Here is a 26174-nt window from a genome sequence, read left to right as displayed (position 1 = left end):
GCGGCGGCCAATCGCAGGGCCGGGGGCGGGGCCGCGTCACGTGGCGCGCGGGGGGCGCGGCGCCGGCGGCCGCCCGGCACGCGGTGGGCCTCGAGACTGAGCGCGGCCGGCCCGGCGGGCAGGCGGCTGCGCGGGGCCCGCGGGCGGCGGCGGCGGCGGCTGGTGAGTGCTCGACCCGGGCGCGGAGGCCTCGGAGGTCGCCGGCCGCGCAGTCTAGGTCGCCCCCAGCCTACCCTCCGCCCTGCGGCCGGCGGCCCGGCGGCGCGGGCTGGGAACCTGGGGTCCCTGGAACTTTATGCTTCAAGTTGCCCGCGTCCCCGGGTCCATCTGGTCGCACGCCGACTCTGCAGAGCTGCCAGTGGGCGAGTCGGGGAGGCGGCGTGTGGCCTTGTGAGCTCCGGACTGAGGGTCCTCCCCTGGGCCGGCGGCATCAGGTTGTCTCGTTCTCTTGACACTTGTCACCTTTGTCTCCCCCTCCCCCCAAGCCTGGCGCGCCCGTGAGTGGAGACATCCAAGACTGTATGGAAATTACTGGAGAGAAAAGTGCCTCCAGAGGAGCAGAGCTCACGTTTGGCCGGTTTGTGATGACTGATGATTCTCTCTAACGCGATGGCATGGACCACAAGGAGAAATAAATTCCCGTCGCTGATTGCAAAGTAAAAAAGAAGCAGGTGACAGCCCGAGGGCTGCCGGGCGAAAGATGGACCCTTGTGAAGATCTAGAAGTGCCCAGCAGTAAATTTCATGACTCCAGGGGCCATGAACCTAGTGAACTTGAAGGAGCCCAGGCCAGCGGTCCCGAGGCCCTGGGGAAAGAATGTGAGGAGATGTGGAGCCAGAAATGCCGCCTGCAGAGCAAGTCCGGGGGGAGCAGGCGCAGGTGACGCTTTTGCTTTCTTTTCCACAACCTGGGTGGTTGGTTCTTTTCTGGAATAGCAAAAGAGAAAGGAGGGCTTCAGTCTTTTTATTCTTTTCTTTGTAAGCTTAGGAAAAAGTTTAGGGGGAGACCCTGACAACCTAGAATGAAATACCCTGGAGAAACTGAAGAAAATTACCCAAGAGTACCAAACGTAGGTGAAAAGTAGTTAGGACATTTAGCTGAGTCGGGGCTGAGGTGCATGAAAGAGAGTGGAAAGTGTTTGACGTTTAACAATTTCTTTGCCTGGGATTCCCCACCTGTAAAAAAGGGGCAGTTAACCTGGGAACTAAATGAGTTAATCCATGTTAAACACTTAGAAAGTTGCCCTGGCGCGTAATTTGCAGTTCAATAAAAGCTGATTGTTGTTATAATTGAAAGTGTGAATTTATGTATTTTTTTGTCTTACAGGGAACAGCAAGATCGAAACAGAGTTTCTGAAGAACTTAGAATGGTTGTCCAAGAAATGGTGAAATACCTGCCATCGGAGAGACACAGTAAGCGGAGCACCCTAGATGCCCTCAACTATGCCCTTCGCTGTGTACACAGTGTGCAAGGTAAACGGGCGGAGGGAAAATACAGTCCTGCAAGTACAGCGTTGCTCATAAACGTCAGCCAGGCCACGGCAGGTGTCAGTGTGATTTTAGTCACAGAAGTGTTTTGAGGTTTTTTGGTGCTTTAAGTAAGATGAGCAGATCTGTACTGATTCCATTAGCGTCTTGGCTTTTCAAATTAGGAACACCAGGAGAACCTTATTTGTGTGATGGTTTAGTAACTGTGCTCTATTTGGCTGATCTGTTGTAAGAGAGTGGAGTTTAGCATAAGCACATTTTGAAGACTCAGTTTTTAAAGGGGCACTGTCTTCTATGGATATTAGAGAAAAAAACATACATTTGACTAAATACAGTTTACCTTTCCCTCTTCATACACATTCTTTTAAAGTGCAGTCGTGACATATCAGGAATTTAGCAAATAAAAAACGAACAGCTGTAAACACTTTTTCCTTTTTAGCTGACTTTTCTTCTCAAGGGGTTTCATAAAGTACACATCCTCTAGCACAATCCTCTGTGGCTTCATATGTGATACTTTTTTCCTGAATACTGGAGGAGTGTTTCTGCCGTGAAAATTTCCTGTGTGTATTTGGAATTCTAGGTTTCGGTACCGTAAATGTGTCTTGTTCCTTGTGATGTAGAAATACAGAATGCCTGAAATTCAAAATCTTAAGTTTGCACAACTGTCAGTATTTTAGGTGAAAGAACAAAATGATCCGGTTTTGAGGAAAACACACTGAGGTGTCCTCATCTTAAAAAATAAGCCCACTTTAAAAGTGATAAAAATGCTTTCCTGAAGAGATTGTTGTCACTGGACTACCCGTTTGTTTTCCTGTGTTTCTTAGCAAACAGTGAGTTTTTCCAGATTCTCAGTCAGAACGGAGCACCTCAAGCAGATGTGACCGGGTACAGTCTTGAAGAGCTGGCCACTATTGCTTCAGGACACACTTCCAAAAACACAGTAAGAATCTGTGAATTTTGCCGTATCAACCTGGGTGATTTTTCCTAATGACCGTATCTAGATGTAGATTTTTAAATATAGTAACACAGTTTTAGTAACCACAGTTTGACGTAAACAGTAGGAGAAAACTACCAAAGAGGTGTGGTGTAGTTCCTCCTGCGCTCGCCAGAGACAACCTCTAGGAGGGGAAGCAGCGTTTAAATAGTAGTTGGCTTTGCTCCGCTTATGAGGGCCCTCTTCTCCTTAGCATCCCTGAGTTCTCTCAAATTAAGAGAGAAAAATAACACTGCAGAGTAATTTCCTGCATCTTACTCTAATCTCCAAAATGTTCATTTCTATTTATATCATTCTTAGTTCCAATAGCTACTACTTCAAGTTGTAACAACTGGATTTTATAGAACGGGTGAGTTGAGATGCTGTCATTTTTTGTAAAATTATGGAAGAGACACTTAGTTTACCTTTTTTGAATCTCTTCATGTTGAAAAACTAATTAAGCATCATGTTTTGTTGACAGGATGGAAATTACTTAATTTTACGTTTAGATCTTAACGTCATTGTAACTTCAGATTTTATAACATTGGAACATGAGCCATCCCTAGTGTCACAGTAGGGCTTATGGTACTAAGTGGTATGTTTGTAGTCCTGTAGTAGGTGCTATGGAGATTGAAGAAAAGACCTTTGGAAAACATTTCCCCTTTAAGATCCTCAAAATAAAGCTAGAGAGGAAAACATACACCAGTGTCAGATCCAAACAGTGGCTGATTATAAATAAGTTATGTCTCTGTCTAATGGAAAAAATTAGAGAAATGATTCTTGTGTAATGAGGTTTGTCAAAGACACCGTCTTGAAGGAGGTGAATCTTGACCTTGGTCTTGAGCTGTAGTATATGCATAGAGAAGGAAAGACAGTGCCTCCACGTGTAAGGCACAGTTTGCAGAGGAGAAGGGATCAGAAGAGTATATACCGTGCGTATGTCAGTGTATGATGAGCTGGAGTATCTGTTTGGCATGGAAATCATACCTTCAGAAGGTAAAATGCAGGTTTTACGGTGACGGTTAAGAAGTGTGTTGGGGAGTTTTGTTGCCTTTGCAGGACGTGTGCATGTGTTTCAAGCTATTGATCGCGGTAGGAGTCTAGAAGAAATTTAACTTTCAGGAAATATTGCTAGTAAGTATCTCAATGTTTGCATTTATTTTAAATGTTTTTCATAGGATACCTTTGTGGCAGTTTTTTCATTTCTGTCCGGAAGGGTAGTGCACATTTCTGAACAGGCTGCTTCGATCCTGAATTGTAAGAAAGCTTTCTTGGAGTCCTCTCATTTTGTTGAACTGCTCGCCCCTCGAGATGTGAGGGTCTTCTACACACACACCGCCCACGCTCAGCTTCCCTTCTGGAACAACTGGACCCAAAGAGGTAACGGGACCAATATTCACATGTTTATCTTGCCTGGTAAAGATCAGTTTCATTCTTCCAGAAATAGTACAGAAATTAATGCATTATTTAGAACATGCAAACTGTATATTTTTTCTTATTTCTTTCTTTAAAAAAGGTGTATCGTGTGATGCAAATAGCATTTTAAATGCTTCTAATAACATAAAGATCCAATAAATTTGCTTTCATTCAGTCAAGTTAGTTTCACAGATTATATATCATAAATATGGTTTGATTACCAGCATACTGTGTAAAGGTTAATTGCTAAAAGGCTCTGTTTCCTTTAAGTTAATAAAATTAAATGTTTTGCCTCTTATATTGACTTCATTCTTTCTTTGCTTTGCTTTGGAGATAAACTTATGATGGTTAGCTCCCTTTCCAGCTTTTCTTGTCCCTAAAAGTTCATGAATCTCATTACCTTGTTTTTCTTCTGAAACGCTTGTCTTCCTGAACTGGGGGTGCCTGTTCACGGTTTTCTTTGTGACATTCAGTCTTGTGTGATCTTTAAATAATTCATTATTGCTTCTCTAAATCACCCTTTAATGCTTATTTCACGTTCTTTATAAAGTGTCTCCTAGAGAGCTTAGTATAGATCATCCTCCTTTTTGATTCTAAGCCCTTTTCTCTGATTTTTTAAATTTTAATTTTTTATTGTGGTAAAAATCACGTTAACAAAGTTTACCATCTTAGCCTTTTTTGTTTTTTTTTTTGGTGAGGAAGATTTGCTCTGAGCTAACTTTTGTGCCAATCCTCTATATTTTGTATGTGGGATGCCTCCCCAGCATGGCTGATGAGTGGAGTAGGTCCATGCCCAGGATCTGAACCCACGAACCTGGGCCACTGAAGCAGAGCACGCAGAACCTTAATCACTGGGCCACAGGGTCGGCCCCAGTCGTAGCCATTTTTAAGGGTACAGTTGAGTGGTGTTAAGTACATTCGCATCGTCGTGAAGCAGATTTCCAGACCTTTTTCATCTCTCAGATCTAAAGGTCTGTACTCATTCCAGTTTTTCAGTCCAGCGCTTGGTCCAGGGAAGAACAGTCGTACATGCTTCCTTTCTTCAGTGTTGGACCTTTGCTCCATTTTCTGTGCACATTTCACATAAGCTTTAGAAAACTTGCCTACCATCCTTGCTTGCTTCTAGCTCCTTCTCCTCTGTTCCCATCGTTCAGAAACATTGATTTCATTTCTCTTCCTCTTTCGTAAACGTATTTTCAACCTTTAATTGTCCATATTTGTTTCTCTGCTTTTATTAATCATTTATTCATTTCATAAACATTTATTCAGCAATCACCATGGGCCAAGAACTATTCTAGAGGCTGAGATACAGCTAGGACCAGAGCTGACATGGTAGTGTTTGCCAGCTCTGTCACATTTCCCCAGGTATTTTTCCTTCAGCATTGCCTGTATAGTCTCTGTCTTATCTTTTCAACCCTTTTATCTTTGCTAATTACTTATTGCTATGATTTTTCCATTCCATGTAAAAAAACATAATACGCCCTGAAACTGCTGTCTTTCGGACCTAAAAGTTTGCTTATTCCATGAAGATATGACGTCCATCTAATTTACTCCTCACATTGTGCTTTTCCCTTATGAATCTCCAGCATTGAGGCTCTTCCTGAGTGCCGTGGTTTAGCTCACACCGTTTCTGGGCTGTGCGCATGTTACCTCCCTCCGTCCCTTCCTTCGATCTCATAGAAGGTTAAGAGGATGTAGGAAGCTATCAACTCAGCAGTTGTCAGTTTTTGGCCCTATGCTAGAGCCTGTTTCAACTTACACTTGTTGTGTAGACCTCTCAGAAAGATCTGACCACTATTTCTTTAGAACACGCTTTCCAAAAGCAAGAATTCGCACATGACAGCCTAGATGTGGGAATGATAATGGGCTCACATGTACTATTTGAGATCACACAGTCTGGCTCCATAGGTTACGAGGCTCATAGTGAATGCAGTTGAATTCAGGTGCCTGGTGTAATGCACAAATCACGTAAGCGGGTTTACCTCACAGTAGAGTTGCAGGGTTTTCTATGTGCAAAGCATTTCAAGCTGGAATCTGAAGGTCTGAGTTTTAAATTGAGTTCTGTCCCTTCATGAACCGTGGAGGCCGCTTAGCTTCTTCTTGTGAAATAAGAGTAATAGTTCTGACCAGCCTGCTATCAAGCAAGCTGATGGCTGGGAAAGCACTTCAGATATTGGGAGTATTCCACAGCGGGAAGGACCATCTTAATTGCTGTCATCTGTTACTGTTCGCCAGGGACTCCTTAATGTTTTAGTGGATTAACTGATTTAATTTTCACAAAAACCTTGTAAGGTGTAGATACTGTCGTTATTTCCAGTTGACAGATAAGGTAACTGGTGGTTCGGGTCTGCTGAGAAGCAGATGCCAAGATGGGCTTAGCTGCCAGGAGACTTTCTGGGGGAGGGCGTGGAAGAGGGTGAGCGGAGCCCTCAGCCCACAGTGGGCGGGCGTCTCACACCTGTGGGAGGAGCGAGGAGGAGAGAGGACTAGTGAGGAGGAGTCTTGGCCTGTGGTACAGCTTTGCCAGGCAGCCAAAGGGAAGTCTGAGCCACAGTCGGGCATCGAGGAGTCCTGCGTCTCCACAGAACCTGCTGCCTCGGCCCGCTCTGTGCACAGCCACGGGCTGGGAGCCTGCCGTCAGTTATGCCCCTTCTCAGCCCCACGGCCACTGAGAGCTGAGTGGCTCCGCAGGTCACACGGCCGAGAAGTGGCGAGCCGGCTTTCCTTGGCGGTGTGAACGCAGAGCGCCTGCTCCTCCCGATGCACGACTGCCCGTGACTTCACTCAAGAGCAGAACTGTCCTCAGACGAAGGCGCGTGTGAAAGGGGCCCGAGGTGCGTTCCTGTCCACGAAGGTCGTCCCCACGGCTCAGGCTGTGTCTGAAACAGCCTTGCCTTGGCCTCGTTCCCCTGTGAGTGTAGCCTTTCCTGAAGCGGTTTCTGTGGGAACACTGTAGCCGCCTTACAGTGGTTAATTCCTGAAGCTTTGTCGAGTTGTTCTTTCCTTTATTTCTCTCAGAGATGTAAGAATCGTCTTCTTTCCAAATTCTGGGACTGTGGCTTTCATAGTTTTATGAATTATAATGGTTTGACCATTGGTCTCTTGACTTTTAAATTGGAGTATTTTTTTTAAATCATGTACGCTTTCCTGGATCATTCCAAGCCCGTTGTCTGATTCTCCCTATGGTCCTTCCTTAGAAGTCCAAAGACCTGGCCCGTACTCAGTATTTTGGTTCTTCAGAATTCTCGTCGCTTGTGCTCCTTCAATGTATACTTTTTCAACATCTCCTTGGTTTTAAACGTTTCCTTGGTTTCTGTCACCGAGGAGTTCTCTCTCCAGTGAACAAAGGCCCAGAGGACATGCAGGGAGCTCTGCTCAGAGGAGCTGCTGATGGTCGGCAGACGCCGGGGCCGGGGTCAGCCCCTCGTTTGCCCTAAGATGTAAACGCTTCTGAATGACCACCTCTCGAGTCAATAAAATTCATGAAAAAATCAATGAAATCGAGGCAAACTGTGCGAGAGTTGTGAGAAAGCGTTGTTGATGACCCTTCAGCTGGGACGGCCTCCCGGAGGCTCGTGTGCCGGTAAATGAAGTCATTTAACCTGGGAACACAGCTGTGGGGAATTTAACCAGCAAAAGAGAAAAAAATGAAAGACCTTTACATATCGTATACCTAAAAGCTGTTAAGTAGTCCAAATTCCCCGTTTTTGAGACGTGTCCAGACTGTTACAGTGGAGTGGAATATTACCACCAAATAGCTGCTGAGGGATGATTAATTATAAATAATACTTTATAGGATTCTTGTCAGAGGGTCATTACACTGATGTGACGTAGCAAGTACACGCGATTACAGAAATACAGCAGGGGCGGCAGGAAGCATAAGGGAAGGACCGGGTCAGACGCGCCGGCCGTGTCTTAGCTGAGGTCACTGTGGGGGTGAGAGCCCGAGAGGACGCTCATGTGCCCGGGTCTCCCAGTGAGCGGGGAGTCTTACTTTCATCGCGAGAATCTGTCTCTTTTAAGAAGTACTTTATTTTGTGCTTGGTGCTGGTGAGACACGTTTCACTGGGAGGAGCTGCTCCGCGTGTTGCTCTAAGGGGCGATTGACAGTCTGTCTCTGTTTCCAGCAGCCGCGCAGTACGACTATGCTCCTGCGAAGTCCTTTTTCTGCCGCATCCGGTGAGTCCGGGGCTCGTGGAGGCCAGAAGGGTGGGTTATGCCCTGATCTCGTTTAGCACGTACTTGGTTCTTTTGTATTCAGCTAGGTCTGTTGTGGCTACAGAGACAAGACTTGGTTCTTGCCACCAGAAGTGTGTGTGTTGTGTTGATTAAGGAGAAGAAACATATACTCCTGAGAAAAGTAGATAAATAATAAAGCAATAGGGAAAAAGATGAGGAAGATCATTCTTACCCAGAGGCATGGAGGAATCACTGATGTTAGGACACTTTCAAATGACCATTCTGTGGGCTCTTTTGTTTTTATCTTTCAGTCACAATTAAAATTAATTTTTCAAATTTTGAATAACTTTAAAGAAAGCCAGATAGGTATATTTATGAGAAGGATTTAAAACGTCCAAAGACGGTGAACTAGAAGAAAATAGACCAAAATTTTAATAATAGTTGATTCCTGGTAGTATTTATTAGTGACTTTTTTCCTTTTTTTAAATTCACTATGATATGTTAATGTTACTTTCACAATAAAAGGAAAAATATTTTTTAATGGTGTTGTGATTGCCAGCATTAGCATTGAAGTTACTACGTGCTGTAGGTATTTAGAGAAGAGGAAAGTCCTTGTCGTGGATTAGCCAGATGCTCCATGGAACTGGGGCCTGGAGCTGAGGGTGCTGGAATGCCTGGACGGGAGACCTGAGGAGAGGTGGGCGGGGGGCCTGCTGGGTCACTGTCACTCCGGGCAGTTTGCTGCATAGTAAGTGCTCTCTGTATTTGCCATGTTAATGAATATTTCCAGGTGCCTTTTCTGAGCCAGACACCCTTAAGGTGCTAGGATCAAAACAGAGTTCTTGCCCTGGTGGACCTCACATTCTGGAGGGAGGAGTAACAATAGTGAACAGGTATCTAAATGTGTCTGTGTCGGCTCGCAGGACGTTCTGTGTAGAACAGTAAAGCCAAGTAAGGGATTCTGGGCACTGGAGAGATTCCTGTTGTATTCAGGGTGGTCAAGGAACTCTTCTCTAAGAAGGAGCCTGACTGGGGCCAGAGCCCTGAAGGAGGTGAGGGAACAAGCCATACAAGTATCTGAAGAAAGGGTGTTCCAGGCAGGTGCAAAGGCCCTGAGGCAGAGCATGCCTGGCCTGGGGGAGGAGTAACAAGGAAGCTAGTGTGGCTAGAGTGGAGGGAAAGGGAAGGGTGGAAGAAGGAAGCAGGGGCCAAACTATAGGGAGCTTTGACTTTTAATCATTTATTTATTTTTAAAACTTTACTTTGAGAATTTTCAAAATAATACAAAAGTAGAGAAAATAGTACAGTGAACTGATATGTACTTATCATTCAGCTTTTTTAATAGCCTTAACTCATGGCCAGTCTTGTGTCATCTGTGCCACCTACTCCTCAACTGCCCCTCCCCGTTATTTTGAAGCAAATCTCGGATTTTGTGTCATTTCCACATCATCAGTATTTCCGAATGTAATTCTAAAAGAACAGGTTCTCGTTAAGCTTCATGATGCCCAAATTCTCCCATTCTGGGCCATCAGCAACCCCTGAGGCCAGCTCCTGTCCCCTGTGAGAGTGCCCTGTGGTCCAGGACAGCTTCCTTTGTTTCAGACTTGACGGCCCAGGCTCAGCCCAGACATTTCCTAATGCAGACCCGGAGTCAGTGATTTCTTCACGGATTCCTCATTCCTGGTGGTGGGAAACTGCGTTACCGTATGGGGACCAAATCCGGATGGTCAGGGTGGTGGTTGCTGCAAGGTTATCATTGCCTCTAGGAGTTTTCAGTGGATAGAGATAGGATGTTTCATTTTTTAGAAGGGAAACTTAATTTGCCTTATAAAATGATCAGTTTAGGTGCTGTTCTGAAGACCTGGGGAAGGACAAGAGGAAGAGGGTCGCGGTTAGCAGGCCATCATGTGATGCAGCTGAGAGATGGCAGGTCCTGGACCAGGGCAGCAGTGGTGGACATAGGAACGTTTTGGATATTCTGGATATTTTTGTAAGGGAGAGTTACCAGAACTTATTAATGGATTAATTTGGGGTGAGATAAAAAGAGTAGTCAGGGTGACATGAGGGTCCTTGGCTCAAGTTGCCATTTATTGGGGTAGAGGAAATTATAGGAAAGGAGGCAGCTTGGGGAGGGGGGAAGAATATGCTTAATTTAGACGAGTTCAGTTTGCACTGTCTGTCTGTTAGGAATCAAAGTGGTGATGCTCTTCAGGCATTGGTCCATGCATCTGGAGCTCGGGGAGTCGTCCAGGCTAGAGACAGATGCTTGGGTCATCAGCGGAACCTGAGGACTGGAGGAGCCTGGGAAAATCAGTGGCAGACGTGGGAGGGGAGCCGGAAGTGCAAGTACAGATGCTTGGAGGTCAGCATTAGAAGGCTCGTGGGAATGGTTCTCTCTTCTCGGTGAAATAGGAAGCGACGTTGCGGTTGAGAGTGGAGAAGTGGGAGGAGATCCCGGAGTCTGAGGAGAGAAAAAGAACCGAGACGGAGTGGGAGCGGGAGTGGCCTGAAGAACCTCTCGGCAGCTGGGCCCCACGTGGGATGGATAGTCAGGATTTAAAGGATGGCAGGAGAGGAGAGGCGTGATTGGTTGGAATATGGAAGCATGAATTCAGTCGTAGACATTTGACTTTAAAGGGATGGTGACGTATCCAAGTAGAAATGTCCTCTGGGCAGCTGGAGCAATGGAGCAGGATGAAAGTTGTGGTGGTCGTCTGTCAGAGCCGTCCCCGCCTAGGGAGCCTCTGTGAGAATGAGACCTGGTGCCCCTGCTCCATGTGCAGGATGGTGAGCAGGTTCTAGCCCTGCTTTCCTGCCTCCAGCCAGGTGTCCGAGGGAGGGCTCGCCACACCTGAGGCCCTGCACCCGGCAAGGCTGTGGCTGAGGTGGTGAGGCTCCATCAGGCCTCTGAGGGGGGGTACCGGAAGGGACAATGGAAGACTGGCTCTGGGGCCCAGTTACGGGGCCCTGTCTTGTGCCACACGATACATGGTGTAGACAGACACATGAGACAGGACAGGTAGCTGTGCCCTGCCTCTTCACAGCAGAGGCCGAGAAGTCAGACTGCGTATCAGGGCCTGGAGGGCAGGAGGAAAGTCGTGGAATGACTACTGCCGTGTTTACTCGCAGTCATCTAAGCTACTTCTCTGTAAAAGCTCTCATTCAGAGAATGGCCAATGAGTATAATTGCCCTCAGTGCTGAAAAGTTAAACTAACTTCTTTTTAAAATAAATGTGCTTAAACATTTTAGATTTGGATATATTTCTCTTGGAAAGTACCAATAAGACCTTTTTCCTGGCCTGTTTCTCATTGGGTTGCTGTGACCACACTGATCGTTTTTGTTCTCTTCAGTGGAGGGGAAGACAGCAAGCAGGAGAATCGTTACTCCCCTTTCCAGATCCTCCCCTATTTGATTCATGTGCACAGCCCTGCCCAGCTGGAATCTGAGCCCTGCTGTCTCATGCTGGTCGAGAAGGTTCACTCTGGCTACGAAGGTGAGTCAGGAGTATGCTTTTAGGTCGGTAGCCTGTCGGCCCAGCAGATGAGAACACGCAGAAGTCTGTCGACTGTGGTTGGAGCCCCGGAAAAGAGGGCTCGAGTCGTCAGTTTGGCCCTGAGCTCTTTGTTCTGTTCTGATGTTTCCTGAGGTCTCAGTTTGCTGCCCTGACTTCTCATGCAGTGTTTCCTTCAAGGACAGCGCGGCCTATGGGTCTGAGCATAGACTGGGCCACAGATATGCGGTCCTTGGATCACTTCTCTGCTGGTGCCTGTCCTGTGGCCTTTGTTTCTGTCTTGTGTGAAATAAGAGCATTGAAATTACTGCACAGAAAAGTCACAAGAATGAATTTACGTTTTTAAAGTGTTCTGAAACCCCCTGAGTAAAAAGTATAGTTTATATCTTCTGTTGGCAGGACTGCATTTCTAAATTCATATATCAATACACAAACAGCTTTCATTTATTATTTGAAATTATTGTCAGTTCTGCCGTGACATAACATACACTTTCCTAAAAATTATCATCCTATGCAAAAAAAAAAAATCACACGATAAAAACATAGGGCTTATGAGAAAAATGAGTTTAGGGCCACGCCACTCAAAAACTTAACCACACATTAAAAGTAAGACAGGAATCTAATAAAAACAATAACACAGTTTTGTATGTGTTAGATGACTCAGAAATAGGTAAACACTACAGTTACAGCCCCTACCGTGGAAAAGCCCTGCAGTTTGCTTTAGATGTGGGTGTTGCAAGGGCTGCAGCAGGTAAATTATTAGGAGGGTGGAAGGAAGGTTGTCTGAAATGAGACAGGGTTCTAACACCACATTGGACCAGCGTGTCCGTGACACACACGGTGCACTGAGGTCGCTGTGGATGTCTGAGCTGTGTGCGTGTTTTTGTGTATTCCTAAGTGACTCCATTCAACCAGATGTTGTTTTCTGCATTCACCTCATTTTTCTTGCAGATGAAACCATGCATAAGCAAACGCAAAATGAGCGTTATGCTCAAATTGTTCCCTGATGTATCAAGTCCTGCGTTTTCAAAGCAAGCTGTAGGAGAACTGACAACACTGATTTTGTTACACAGACTTAAAATGTGGACATTGTACTGATGTTTCAAATCCCGTGTGCTGAGTTGTATACCACTGCTAAATGCGACTGCACTTTTCAGGCCTCAACGTGAAGTCACTCCAGCTTTGCCTGTTAGGTTATTGATGATGAGTGAGCTCTTCAGTGTACATAGGCTTTCTCTCGCTGTTTAAAGTGTACTTTTCGTAGGCTTCACTTTTTTGACCTAATTAAAATATGGTTAATAATGACAATTGGTATTTAACCGTAGCTTTGGCGACTCAAAGGCCGAGCCCCTCAGTGAGATTTCCACCGTTTCATGTAGAGATTTTGTTAAGTGGATGACTAATTAGATATTTGCCTTTCAATGAGTCTTTCTGTTCTTCATAGCTCCCCGAATCCCAGTGGATAAAAGGATTTTTACCACAACACACAGCCCAGGGTGTGTTTTTCTTGAAATAGACGAAAGGTATGTACTTTTTTTAAGCTTAAAAGAAATTTGTTCCTGAAAATAAATAAAAATATGAAAAGGTCTGCATTGTGTTTATGTACTTCTACATTACGTAGCTGACCTTGTTCATTTGCCCTTTTGATTTTTGTCAGTTTGAAATTTGTGTTGTCTAAATTTTTAAGGTAACTGTCTTGCATGCTGTACGTCTAAGATTTGTAAGTTACCGTATTTGATCACACGATAGTCTGCTTTAAGGAAGTCAGGAATTATTGTTCCATTTTACACACGAGGACGGTGAACCTGGGGGCCAGTTTGCCAAGAACGTAAGTCATTCATGATTGTCCTCAAGATGAGAGCGAGACTGGCCGCCCAGCACCTAATCCAGTGTCGTTTCCACTCAACAAGTGCTTCCCAAACCAGTTTATGGTGAAATTGTTAGTCTGAAGTGAGGGAGGAAAACCAGAAATCAGGACAGGTTATTTTGGGTAAAGCTAAACTTACTTAATTTAGAGGATTGTTATTTATTTTGAGCTTATGTCCTTCCTATGCTTTTTGGTGTTAAGATTATCTTTCTTATTTAAAGAATAGTGATAATGGATAGTAGTTGTTGCTTGTTGTTGTTTTTTAATATCTTTACTTGGAAAAATAAGACATTGTTAGCTGCTTATCAGTACCCTCCATTTTTCCCCATATTTATTTTTAAATTTTACTTACTCATAAAATCTGGGAACCAGTGCACCATACCACACAACAGTATAAAGCAAAAATGTCACAAACCGGGCACCATTATGAGAGGTATTAATTTTGATTTTAAAAAAAAACCTTAACATCTGAAAATGCATTTATTTAATAATAGTTACCCTGAAACTAAACAGTAATGGTGAGATACTTTGTATAATGTAATCTGTAGAAAATAAGAAAATTTAGTTGAAAGTATTCTGAATATAGCTTGAACTGATTTCATTAGGAAATATTGGTGAATTTGTGCGCATAGAAAATGTCTGTGGAGTCACTTCTTTCTGAGTCAGCCTGGGTGTCCTGTCATTGCCATTTCCCTGTGGACCTTGATCCTGCACATGTCCTTGTGTGCTGGCTGTTTGTCTTTTCGATATTATCTCTTGGGGTCATTGTTTTTGTATAGTTTTAATCATACTGTGTAAGTTTATAGCCTGCATTATTCATTTAACCTCATAAGCGTTGTTCTGTGTTATGATGTCATCTTTGTGGGCTTTTTATTAATGGCAGCAAAATGGAGAGACCTCTGAGGAACTGGTTAAAAATATAGATTCCGAGCCTTACCCCAGAAATTCTGATTTTGCTGGCTTACAATGGGCCTGCAGATCTGTTTTGTAGCAAGTTCCGGAGAGGACTGTGGCGCAACCTGTCGGACGACCATCTTTTCTTAGATTATGTAACTACTTCCCCACAGTATGGGTGCTTAGGTCATTGGTTGCTTTTGTAAATGCTGTAATGAACATTTTTTGCATGCTTTCTTTCTCATATTTAGAATTAAGTAAAAAAGTACTTTTAAAAAGTATGAAAATTACTTGATGTGTAAAACGTGCTGCCCGTGCTGTGTGTCTGTATCCCAGAGCCGTGCCTTTGCTGGGTTATCTACCTCAGGATTTGATTGGAACATCTGTCTTAACGTATTTGCACCCAGAAGACCGCTCTCTCATGGTCGCCATACACCAGAAAGGTATGGACCTACTTCGCTATAGGAGGAAATTTTTTTAATCATTTTTTAATCATCTGTTCTAATTTTTTATTTTATTTCTTATTAGAGCTTCTCATAAGCTCTAATCATTAGAGCTTAACCTTTAACCAGGTAAGCAATGTATTGAAACTGCTCAAACAATTTTTTTTCTATTTTGGCATTCTAAAACACAAATAAATGCCTAAAAAAAGACATTTGTAATAAATATGTGTGTTAAATAAATTCTAATTTTGTTTTATTGTTTTATATAGTCTTGAAGTATGCAGGCCATCCTCCCTTTGAACATTCACCCATTAGATTTTGTACTCAAAATGGAGATTACATCATATTGGATTCCAGCTGGTCCAGCTTTGTGAACCCATGGAGCCGGAAGGTCTCTTTCATCATTGGTCGGCATAAAGTTCGAACGTAAGTCAATCAGTTTTCATATTTTCTCAAAGATCTTTTTTACCAAACAACATTCCTTCGCCCGTTGACTCTCTTTTGAATCAGCTGACACATGAACTAAGCAGAGCACAGAGTTTCTTCGGTGCTTTTGGAAGACAGTTTGGCAGCAGGTACCGAAAGCCTTGAAGGATTTCTACCTCTTTGACCTGATGATTCCCTTGTGGGGACATTCTAGGAAACACGCCTAAATACAGAAAAGCTTGATAAAGCAAAGACAGATTCTGCAACGTTCTGTGATCATAGTGGCAGACTTAGAGTAGCTTAAATGTCCATCGTTAAGTAACTCTGGACTGTTTGCTTGACATGTTATTATATTGCTCAATAAAAATTTTGCAGAGATTGTGTAACATGGAAAATTGATATATTAGATGTAAAAAGCAGCATGTAAAATTATTTATACCATATGATTATAACTGTATTTAAAACACATGCACACACAAACACTATGAAATAGGAAAATGAAGATTAGAAGAAAATAGAATACAAATTTCGGTTGTGTGTGGGATGGTGGGATTATGGATGAGGCTTTTTTTTTCCTTTTTTTGCCTTTTCTGTATCTTTAGTGAGCATGTAAGACATTTTATATCAGCCTTCTTCTGTCAGATTCCACTTACTTGTGTCTATTTAACCAAATCTTTATTTGTAAAATTAGATTGTTTAATAGCTCTTTTCACGCCAGCATGGCTGACTCAGGCCTTTTTGATTGCTGTTGCCTGTCCATGTAGCAGAACCCTGTGAAACGAGCACCTGGCCACCACTCTTGTAGCTGAAAATGCTCCTAGTCCCTTGACTCTTCGTCCACTGAAAATTGACCAGCAGGTTTCTCAACCAGGCCATAGGTTTCCCTTTGACGTCTTTTTTTTTTTTTAACCATGGAAATTATACTTAACTCTTCAGTATCATGCTGAGATGGAGAGAGTATGTCTTTTGTATGTTGTCTCCAGCTTTATGCGCATAAGCATAGAACTGAGGATGGTAGAGCTACCTGTCAGGCTCATTTTATCACATCTTGATATCACGAGGAGTGGTGCATCGCTGTGGTGAGACGCGTTCTCAAGGCTGCCCTTGCCTCTCTGTGCCCCAGGACACTTGGCCTCTCAGCAGAGCAGGTCTGGAAACTTAAGTGGAAGAAATGGGCTCCCTTCTGCCCTAGCTCATGAGACTGATTCGTGCTAGAAAACAAATTTGATAGTTAAGATAAGAAATATGACTGCCAAGTAAGAGCTATTCACGTTGGTCAGAAGGGACTTTTTTTCCCCCACTAGGGAAAACCTACTGGGAAATTAAAATAAAATCATGTTGTTTAGTATGAATATAGGAAACCCCAGAGCAAGTACTATTCTTCTGGTCTGGATGTCTGTCGGTTGGTGTGTGTGCTCTCTCCACTCAGTGCTGGAGACGTGTCCTTGATTCCCCAAGTGGTCCTTTCAGTTCTTTGATCAGATATATATGAAATTAACTGAGAAAAAAGTACTGACGGTGTTTTCAGTATTTTTTTTAAATTGCACCAATATTTACATCTCAAGATCCAGAATTATGTGAGTGGAAGCACTTAAAGTCTAGTAAGTATTAATCTCTCTCATAAAATAACTATGCGTTATATTTATAGAATTGTTGTAATGCGTTTATTCCTTCAGTAGGTATTTAGGGATCACCTGCTGTGTCAGGCGTTGTGCTAGACGCTGAGGCAGTCAACAGGACAGACGTTCTCTTTACCGTCATGAAACCCACAGTGTCATGGGAGAGACAGGACGTGGAAATGGCGCTGGGACATAGAAGTAGAGATTTGGAAGTGTGACAGTTGAAACGGGAAGAGGGCTCTGAGAGTGATTAGCAGGGGACCTACCCTTTCTCGCTGGGTCCTTCCCGGCGGGTGTGTGGACAGGCAGGTTCGGTGCCGATGCCCTCATCGTACAGATAAAATCCACACGTTCAGTGAAGCAGAGTAGCTTTCCCGGGGATCACGTAGGGACGAAGCTGCAAAGTGGAGACAGGAACCAGACTGTCTTCCTTCTTCTAGTCCAGTTTCCTTTACGTACACAGCAGCCAGGTTTGCCACGTTTTGTTGGAGGCTGTGTCTCTGTCACCTACACATTAGTCATTTTGAGTTACATAATTACTGATTAAAAATACAACTTAGTTTTGTAGAAACTGTCACAAATACAAATATCTAATTCTGGTAATAGAAAGCAGTCTGTTCCAGTTCCATTTCAGAATTTTCACTTGAAAAGCAAAACCCAAACTCCTCTGGAAGATATTCAGGCTCATAGTGCACGGATGTATTTATATCACAAATCCAATGCACTCTACTCCCAGACTGGTCCTTTGTTGGTGTGTTCATTCATCTGTGTGCCAAGCACTGTTGGAGATACTGGAGGAGCAAACAAAATAGATGGAAGAGCCTGACCCCACGGAGCTTACGTGGTGTTGGGAGGCGGGGAGGGGCACACGACCGTCTGATGATTAAGGAGGATGGACAGTGTGTCAGGCTGTGCATTCAGGCACAGTTCACCACTCACGTTCGACATGCACCATCCCAGGACAATACGTGTTGATTGGCACCTTCCACGGTCTGGGTGGTGAGGGAAGATGACGCTCAGTGGGGCTGAGTGATGAGGGACAGTGTCCAAAGGCGGTGCTCCTCCTAACTGCTCTGTGACACTGCCGACATCCTGTGGGTTTTTGATAATAATTTCTGTCTTTGGGAAAGTGTTCCAGTTTTTAGAGAACTGAGCTGCGTGGTTAAGTTGTGAGGAGCAGCAGGATGGCACAGTGGGAAGAGGAGGGCGCTGGCTTTGGAGTCAGACATGTGGATTCAAACCCTGACTCTGCTGCTGCTTGGTTATTTGAACTCGGCAAGTTGTTAACCTCTCTGAGGTCAGGATCAATCGTACTTCCTAGGGATGTGAGGACTCAGGAGATGGCCTATCTGACTCAGTGTACCTGCTCAAGAGTACTCGCGTCACCGAGGTACTGAGAGGTAGTGTGGCGGCAAAGAGCGTGCGCTCTGGAGCCTAGACTCTGGTCCCCCCATGAATTCTTCCTTAGGCCTGACCAGCTGGGTGACCTTGAGCACGTTTTCAACACAGGTGAAAGAGATAACTCTCCACAGAGCACCTGGAACAGTGACTGGTACATCGTAAGGGTGTAGAAAATGTGCATTATTCTCACTGCTTATTATAACTGGCATGGTTCCTGACACATGGAAGGTCCTAAATAAATGTCAGCTCTTCTCTTCTTTGTGATCCTTTCTGAGGGGCATGCCTGCCTCTCACTGTGTTCAGGTAGTAGTTTTAAAATTCTCTAGAATTTGAGCATAAATAAGACTGAAGTATTGTGACAGCGCCATTTTCATCACTAGGGTGGGTTGCAGACTTGTCTTTGTTACAAATCTTAAGTGATCAGATACATTAAACCTTAAATGTTGCTCAGCAAACTTAGGGTCTTAAAATTCCTACAGTAGATTACTCAGTTAATGTTAAATTTTGAGACCAGTAGTTGTTGGAAGATATTTTAGCAGCAAAGGAGGTGACTTGTCACTGATTTTAGATTTATACAAATATAGTGCTGAACCAGTTGTAGAAAATTAGAGCTATAGATAAACTAAAGCAGCCTGTTAATGTCTCATTTGCTTCTTAGTATTTTCTGTATCTCCATGAATAGAATACTAGCTTCATGTTTTCTCTATTTGGAGGCAGAGCTGCTTTGTAAAAGCGTGGATTTATTATTTGAATATTCTATTTAAAAATCACTTTAGGCTTTTTTGTAAATGAATGTTGAATTGCTTGACTCAATCTTTCACTTGGCATTTTGTAGGAGTCCACTAAATGAGGATGTTTTTGCTACCAGAATAAAAAAGATGAACAGTAATGACAAAGACATAACAGAATTACAAGAACAAATTCACAAACTTCTCTTACAGGTAAAGTGAGAGATTTTAAAAAGCAAACACAAAGTTCCCATAATGGTGTTTTATTTTAACATTCAGTTTTAGTAAAGTCACTTCACAAAAGTAAACTGCAAAGAGAGAGAAATCCTTACCCTCTGCTTTCCAGAAAATGTTGTCTTCCTCTTTTTGTTTTCAAATTGAGTTTTATTCATCTTGTTTTCCTTTTTTATGTGTTAAATACACAGAACATTTTTGTAAGAACCTGTTGTAAGACAGCAGACTGAGTCACAGTGAGCAATAAGACAGAGAAGTTATTTCTAAATGAGAGGGTTCTTGTATCCCCAGTGCTACCGCTGTGCGCAGCCTCTGGGTTTTGGCTTCATGGTTTTAAAATAACTCCAGTGTTACAGGTGAGGGCAGATGGAGGGCCAGTCTCAGTTGTTACAAGGCAAAAGTAGGAAAACTACCTGTTGGAAACAAATAACCAAGGTGATTTCTACTAGAGATTCAGCCGATAAACTTGTGAAGTATTTACTGGTGGGGTCACATGGAAAACCGTTAGCCAGGTACTTTTCAAATGTCTTTCATAAAACCTCTAGGGTTTATAAAGTATCTATGAGATTCCTGGGAAAAAGTATGATATGTATGTAATTTGTTCTGTCTATTCTAAACTCAGCATAAAAAGCTAGAGTTTATTTTCATGTTTTGCTAAATTTTTTATACTATGGCTTTTTAAAAATTTATTGTTCCAGAAATACCCACCTAGACTAGGAAATTAGACTTTGCTCTTGAGAATTACTGAAAAGAGAGAGGAGTGTCCTTCATGTCAGCGTTGGGGTTAAAAGCATCAACCTTCACACCCCTGATTTAGGATGTCAGAAGTTTTCATCCTGATTTTCTGATGGTTTTAGATGAGCTCTGAGGTCGGTGATGCCATCTCTCTCCTCCACCCGCCACACGCGGTAACTCTAGAGCCCGGCCTCCCCTGTCTTTCAGCCGGTTCATGTGAGCGCCTCCAGTGGCTACGAAAGCCTGGGAAGCAGTGGCTCACAGGAGTACCACCTCAGCGCAGCATCTTCCAGCGAGTCCAGCGGGCACTGCGCGGAGGAGGCACAGAAGGAACCAGTAAGTGAGCGAACGTTGTGTTTCTGTCCAGGTGTCATTCCCCCGTCTGTGCTGCTGTCTGTAATATGTCAGTGCTACTTCTGCACCTCAACACATGTGCCTTCTTGCTATATGTTCTTGACTCGAAGACCTTACCCGGTAATAGACCTTCTGATCCATTTTGGTTCAGGAAAATGTCCATAAAAAGAGAATATCACCTCTGGAAGGTGAGATTTGGGTTAATTTTGTGTTTCTAAAAATAAGCATATTGTGAACAGATTTATTTAAAATTTCATTTGTACTAGTGTACTGTTGCACAGGAGGAAACTGAATTAATGTTATTACTGTGCTTTTAGTCATTATGTCTTCAGAGAACCAGAAGTTAAATGTATTTTGCTTATGTATCTTTTAATGTGCATTTTTATAGTTTTTGAAACATATTTTATCATTCTTTTCCCGAAGTTGACTTTGCAGCAGGTGTATGCCAGTGTAAACAAGATCAAGAATCTAGGTCAGCAGCTCTACATTGAGTCAATGACCAGATCACCAGATAAGCAAGTGATGGGCACACGCGTGGGCCAGCTTGGAGGTGAGTCAGCCGGGTGGCCCCCGCGGTCTGCCTCTTCTGCCTGGAAACAGAGCATGTGAGCACAAGGCCAGGAACCCATCTGCTGCTTTTCCTGTCTGCCTGCCCAGAGAACAATAGTAATAACAATAGTAATGGCAACAGCAAATACTGTTCTGAGTTAACTGAACAATGAGCGTTTCTTATAACACCAGCAAATTCATAGCTTCCCCCGTGTGACCTATTCTATAAACCAAAAGAGTTAATTTTAGAATACATTTCAGATAATAAACTATATTAAAATAATAATCCCTTCCTGTCATTTCAAACAAATGGAGAATATTTATGACCTAAATTGAATGAAAAACTCGGCCTTTTTCTTAATGCGTTTTGTTTTCTCAAATATGAGGTTAGGAGCACTGCAGAGGGATTGGATCAGTCATGATAACTGACGTTATTCTGAAAGGTTAACCTACTTGCATGTATGACAGAGGAGAGTTCTGTAATATAAGATCAAGTTGTGTTAACTTTTTAATTTATCTAATTTTCCCTTCACTTTTCTTCCTGAATATTAATAGAAATTTGGACGTCTTTATAGAGTGTGATCACCTAAATGTTATTAATGGTCTCTATCATTGTCAAATGTGGGTGCTTTACACAGCAGGGTGAACTTTCCTCTCTAAGGTCCCTAATAATAATAGTAATAATAATAGTAGCTGTATTCACAGGACTTGACATGATTACACAACCATAGAACCACACTGCTGCTCCTTCGGGTGACGGCATGGGGAGCCCATAGATGCCTTCAGAGACAGCAAGTCCTGTCCAGTAGTGTTTCCTTTTCACCTTGGCAGGAGGTTGAGCATTCTGTTTGTTTCTTTTGCTACAGATGCAAGGGCACAAAATAGAAATAAGAACTTTTTCTGTCCCTTGAAACCATCAGATCCCCTGTCTGCAAAAGGATTTATCTTCAATATCTTTCTTGCTGTGTATCATTATCCTATGTCCTGGCAGAGAAAATACTTTGGGGGTATTTTAAAGTTAAAATTTCTGAATATTTTCTTCGTTGTCTGGTCCAGTCAGTGCTGCCCGCCATGACTTTGGCCAAGGACCTCATCATATTAGTGCCACAGTTTTACATCCTGACCTCTGTGTTTCTTCTCAGAGTAGAAATCCTTCTCACCTTCTACATTACTCAGTTTCTTGTCATCTACCATTGGTCTGGCCATACCATCAGCACTGCTGTTTTAAAGGCTGTATGTTTAAACAGACATCAGTATTCCATCATTCACCATTTTGTAAGATTTAAGCTGGGGCTGGCCTGGTGGCGCAGCGGTTAAGTGTGCACATTCCGCTTTGGCAGCCCGGGGTTCGCCAGTTCGGATCCCAGGTGTGGACATGGCACCGCTTGGCAAAAGCCATGCTGTGGTAGGCATCCCACATATAAAATAGAGGAAGATGGGCACGGATGTTAGCTCAGGGCCAGTCTTCCTCAGCAAAAAGAGGAGGATTGGCAGTAGTTAGCTCAGGGCTAATCTTCCTCAAAAAAAAAAAAAAAAAGATTTGAGCTGTCACTCTGACTCTACATACTTATGCTGCAGTTTTAGAAACTGAAATTCTCCTACTACTTAGATATGTGCTCCATTTGACTCTAACACACACAGGATGTGACTTCTCGGGAGGAGGGAAATCTGTTGCCATTTGCTTTAACTTTGGAGAACTAATGTTATTTGGGCATCTTGATTTTATTAACGTTTTAAGACCTATAAGTTTGAAGAGCTGGTAAAAAATACTACTCCTTACTCAAGAGAAACAAGTATGCAACTTAAAAATGTTTATAATTTAAATTTAGAAATTGAGTAGAGATATACACCAATGAAAAGGAAACTACTAAATGATCATTGTGTGCATGTTTTATATACAGGGTGCTAGAGCCAATAAGAACATAAGACTTTAAGTTTATATTTTTATCTTTCTTACAAGGACAGGTTATGCTTTAAAATAGAACAAGAGGGAAATTTTAAAAGTTAATATAGAAGAGCAAGGAGCAAGAAAGAGATGTGAAGCCCCTTCATCAGCTACATATACTGATGCCAACTGCCAGAGAAGGAATTGGGGAAATTAGGGAAAATTGAATGTTCCACTTCTAGGGTTAAGCAGTGCCTGAGAGAAGATGATCCAGAAACTGAGTTAATTCATAGAGCTGGAAAGAAGATCATTCTAAACTTACAAGGAAAAAGGCCAGACAAACAGCAAGTTCATGATCTTTCTTGAACCCATCAGCATGCTGAGGTTACAGGCCAGCCAACAGACTAAAATCTGAGGAGAGATGCAGGCCTGCGTGGGAAAGTGAGAGGCAAGCTCTGGCTGCTGGTGCACTGCCTCACTGAACCAAGGAACTTGCAAGAGACTGACCTTCTCTGAGGCGCGATGCAAAGGGAAGCAATGCAAAAGCTGAAAGTGGATCAGATATTGGCAGAAAAAGCTCTCTAGCAGACCCGCCCCTACCCGACGCACCAAGTATCACCAGAGGAGATTGAAAGCTGTAGTACATTGAGTGAAACCATAGCAATGACACACCTCACCCCAGCCTAAAACTTAGTTAAATTAACTCTAACAGACCTAGCAGAAGGAAAGCCATGCTCAGTGTGTACTGTTCTATACAAGATATTCAGTTCCCAACAAATCATAAAGCATAGGAAAAGGCAAGGAAAACAAACTCCCGAGAGAAAGCATCATCAGAACAAGAGTCAGATAGGACACCAGGATGTTGGAGCTATCTGACGAGGAATGTAAAATATCTATGGATAATACATTCAAGGCTCTAATGGACACAGAAGGCAACAAGCAAGGCCACAGGGGTAATCACAGCATAGAGATGGGACATAAAAGATCAAAGAGAGATGTTAGAAATGCTAGAGATGAATATATGCCTTTGATGGGCGTTAACCAAAAAAAGAATCAGTAAACTTGATAGATAAATAGAAATTACACAAAGAAACAGAATAGAGCATCTAAGAATTTTGTGGCCGTATCAGATGATCTAACATATGAGTAATTGGAATCCCAGAAGAAATACTTGAAGAAATAATGGCCAAGAATCTTTCACAGAGAACATCAAGTAGTATAAATACAAAGAAAAGAAAGATCCGCAAAATAAAACAACCACACACTTGAGCATATCATATTCAATGCTGAAAACAGAGAGTATCTTGAAGGCAGCAAGAGAAAAAAAGATAGATTACATACAGAGAACAAACATAAGAATTATAGTCGACGTTTCTTCAGAAACTATGCACACTGGAGGACAATAGAGTAACATCTTCAAACAAAAAAACTGTCAGTGCAGAATTCTGTACCTAGTGGAGAGTATCTTTCAGAAATGAAGGAGATAGAAAGATTTTCTCGAACAAAAACTGTGGGAATTTATTGCCAGCCTATCTATATCATAAGAAATGATAAAGGAATTTCTAAGAAAAACTGAATGTGATACCAGACATAAAACTTGGATCTACACAAAAAAATGAAAATCACTGGAAATGGGATAAATGAAGATAAAGTAAATTTTATTTTTTAATTTTTTAATTGGCCTTAAAGATAACTGACTGAAGCAAAAAGAGTATTCTGCGTTTATAGCGTATATAAAACTACTGCAAAGGATGGGAGAGAGGTATTGGGAATATACTGTTGTAAAGACCTTACGCTGTATGTGGAACAGTGTATTATTTGGAGGTAGACACTGATTCTTTAAATATATATATTGTAAACTTTAGGAAAATTATTGGGAAAAGTTTTTAAAGAAGTATAAATATGTCAGTAGAGGAGATAAAATGGAATTTAAAACACTCAACCCAAAAAGAGGCAGAAAAGGAGGGAAAAAAAACAAACAAAACCAGATGGAACAAATGGAAAGCAGCTAGCAAGATTGTGTATTTTAATCAGCTATATCAGTAATCACATTAAATGTAAATGATTTCAGTATACTAGTTAAAAGACTGAAATTGTCAAATTGGATGAAAAAACAAGATTAAGCTGCGTATTATCTACAAGAACACACTTTGAAAATAAAAACATACATTAAAAGCAAAAGGTTAGAAAAGATATAACACATTAACAGGAAGCCAAAAGCTGAAAAGCTGTATGAAAGTCAGACAGAGTAGACTCTAGAACAAGGGACGTGATCAGGTTACAGAGGGATGTTGCATAATGACAAAGGGGTTGGTTCTCTGAGAACGTTTAACAATCCTGAATGTTTATGCACCTAACATCAGAGCTTCAAAATACATGAAGCAAATTAGTGAAGATGTGGAAGACCTGAACAGCATTATCAACAAGGTTGACCTAATTGACATTTATTGAACATTCCAACCAACAACAACATGATGCATATTCTTCTCAAGGGCACATGAAACATTCATTAACAAAGGCCATATTCTGGGCCATAATACAAACTTTAAGAATTTTTAAAGAATAGAAATCATACAAAGTGTATTCTCTGACCTAATGGATTAAACTAGAACTCAGTAACAGAAAGGTATCTAGAAAATTTCCAAATGTTTGAAAATTAAATAACACTTCTAAATAACCTGCAGGTCAAAGATGAAGTCTCTAGGGAAATAAAACATCTTAAACTGAATGAATTGAAAAGACAACATAAAATTTGTGGGATGCAGCCAAGCAATGCTTAAAGGGGAATTTATAGCATTAAGTGTTTCTATGGTAAAAGGAAGAAATGTCTTGCATCAGTGATCTAAGCTTCCTCCCTAAGAAACAGGAGAAAGAAGAGCAAATTAAATCCAAAGTAAGCAGAAGGAAAGAAAGAAAAAGACCAGATACCAGTTGAATTAAAAACAGAAAAAAATAAAAAGAGAAAATTAATGAAATAAAAAATGTGTCAACTTAAAAAGCAAATTTACCTGTTATTTTATCTCAAAATGAGTTTATTCAGGAATAGCCAAAAGAATTGCAATTTGGGATGTGCATGCTGTGGCAAACCACAGGAAAATCCAGAGAACAAGGGAGAGGAGTTGCTTTCATAGAGGAAAAGGGGGAAGGAGGAGGGGCTGTTCTAAACAGAAAGTCCATTGGGGGAAAGTAACAGTTCAGGGTGGCAGCGGCTTCTCATTGGCTGGGCTGCAGCATTTCTCATTGGCTGAGCTGCAGTTTTCTCATTGGCTGGGCTGCAGCATTTCTCATTGGCTGAGCTGTTGCCAGGTAGAGAGAGAAATCTTACTTTATTACTAAAGTAATTTTACTTCCTGTCAGAGATACAAGCCTAGTCTCTTCCTGTTTGGTCTAATTGATGATGTATGATAGAACATGAGGGCTCCTCCTACAGGTCTTCCTGACTCCAATTTAATTAAGGTTTGCTTTAGTCATT

General features: G+C 42.4%; 1 protein-coding gene across 29 annotated transcripts in view; it reads left to right on the top strand.

Annotated features, from left to right (window-relative positions):
* Positions 1-34: 34 nt before the first annotated feature.
* Positions 35-26174, top strand: part of PER3 (period circadian regulator 3) — a 59251-nt gene continuing 33111 nt past the window's right edge. For 10 of the 29 annotated variants that reach the window (XR_011436566.1, XR_011436565.1, XM_070261067.1 and 7 more), the window contains exons 1-13: positions 35-162; positions 486-879; positions 1327-1472; positions 2312-2427; positions 3639-3840; positions 8004-8055; positions 11407-11549; positions 13012-13090; positions 14665-14771; positions 15041-15197; positions 19053-19158; positions 20122-20250; positions 20692-20818. Coding sequence is in view for 27 of the 29 variants with exons in the window: in XM_070261067.1 (XP_070117168.1) it covers positions 701-879; positions 1327-1472; positions 2312-2427; positions 3639-3840; positions 8004-8055; positions 11407-11549; positions 13012-13090; positions 14665-14771; positions 15041-15197; positions 19053-19158; positions 20122-20250; positions 20692-20818 (1543 nt within the window). In the remaining 2 variants the exon portion in view is untranslated. The other 19 variants (XM_070261066.1, XM_070261064.1, XM_070261065.1 and 16 more) reach the window with 9 other exon arrangements.

Source organism: Equus caballus, chromosome 2, assembly GCF_041296265.1.
Source record: "Equus caballus isolate H_3958 breed thoroughbred chromosome 2, TB-T2T, whole genome shotgun sequence".
Classification (NCBI taxonomy): Eukaryota; Metazoa; Chordata; class Mammalia; order Perissodactyla; family Equidae; genus Equus; species Equus caballus.
The sequence above is the reverse complement of the archived record's forward strand: the minus strand, read 5'-3'. Positions and strand labels throughout refer to the sequence as shown.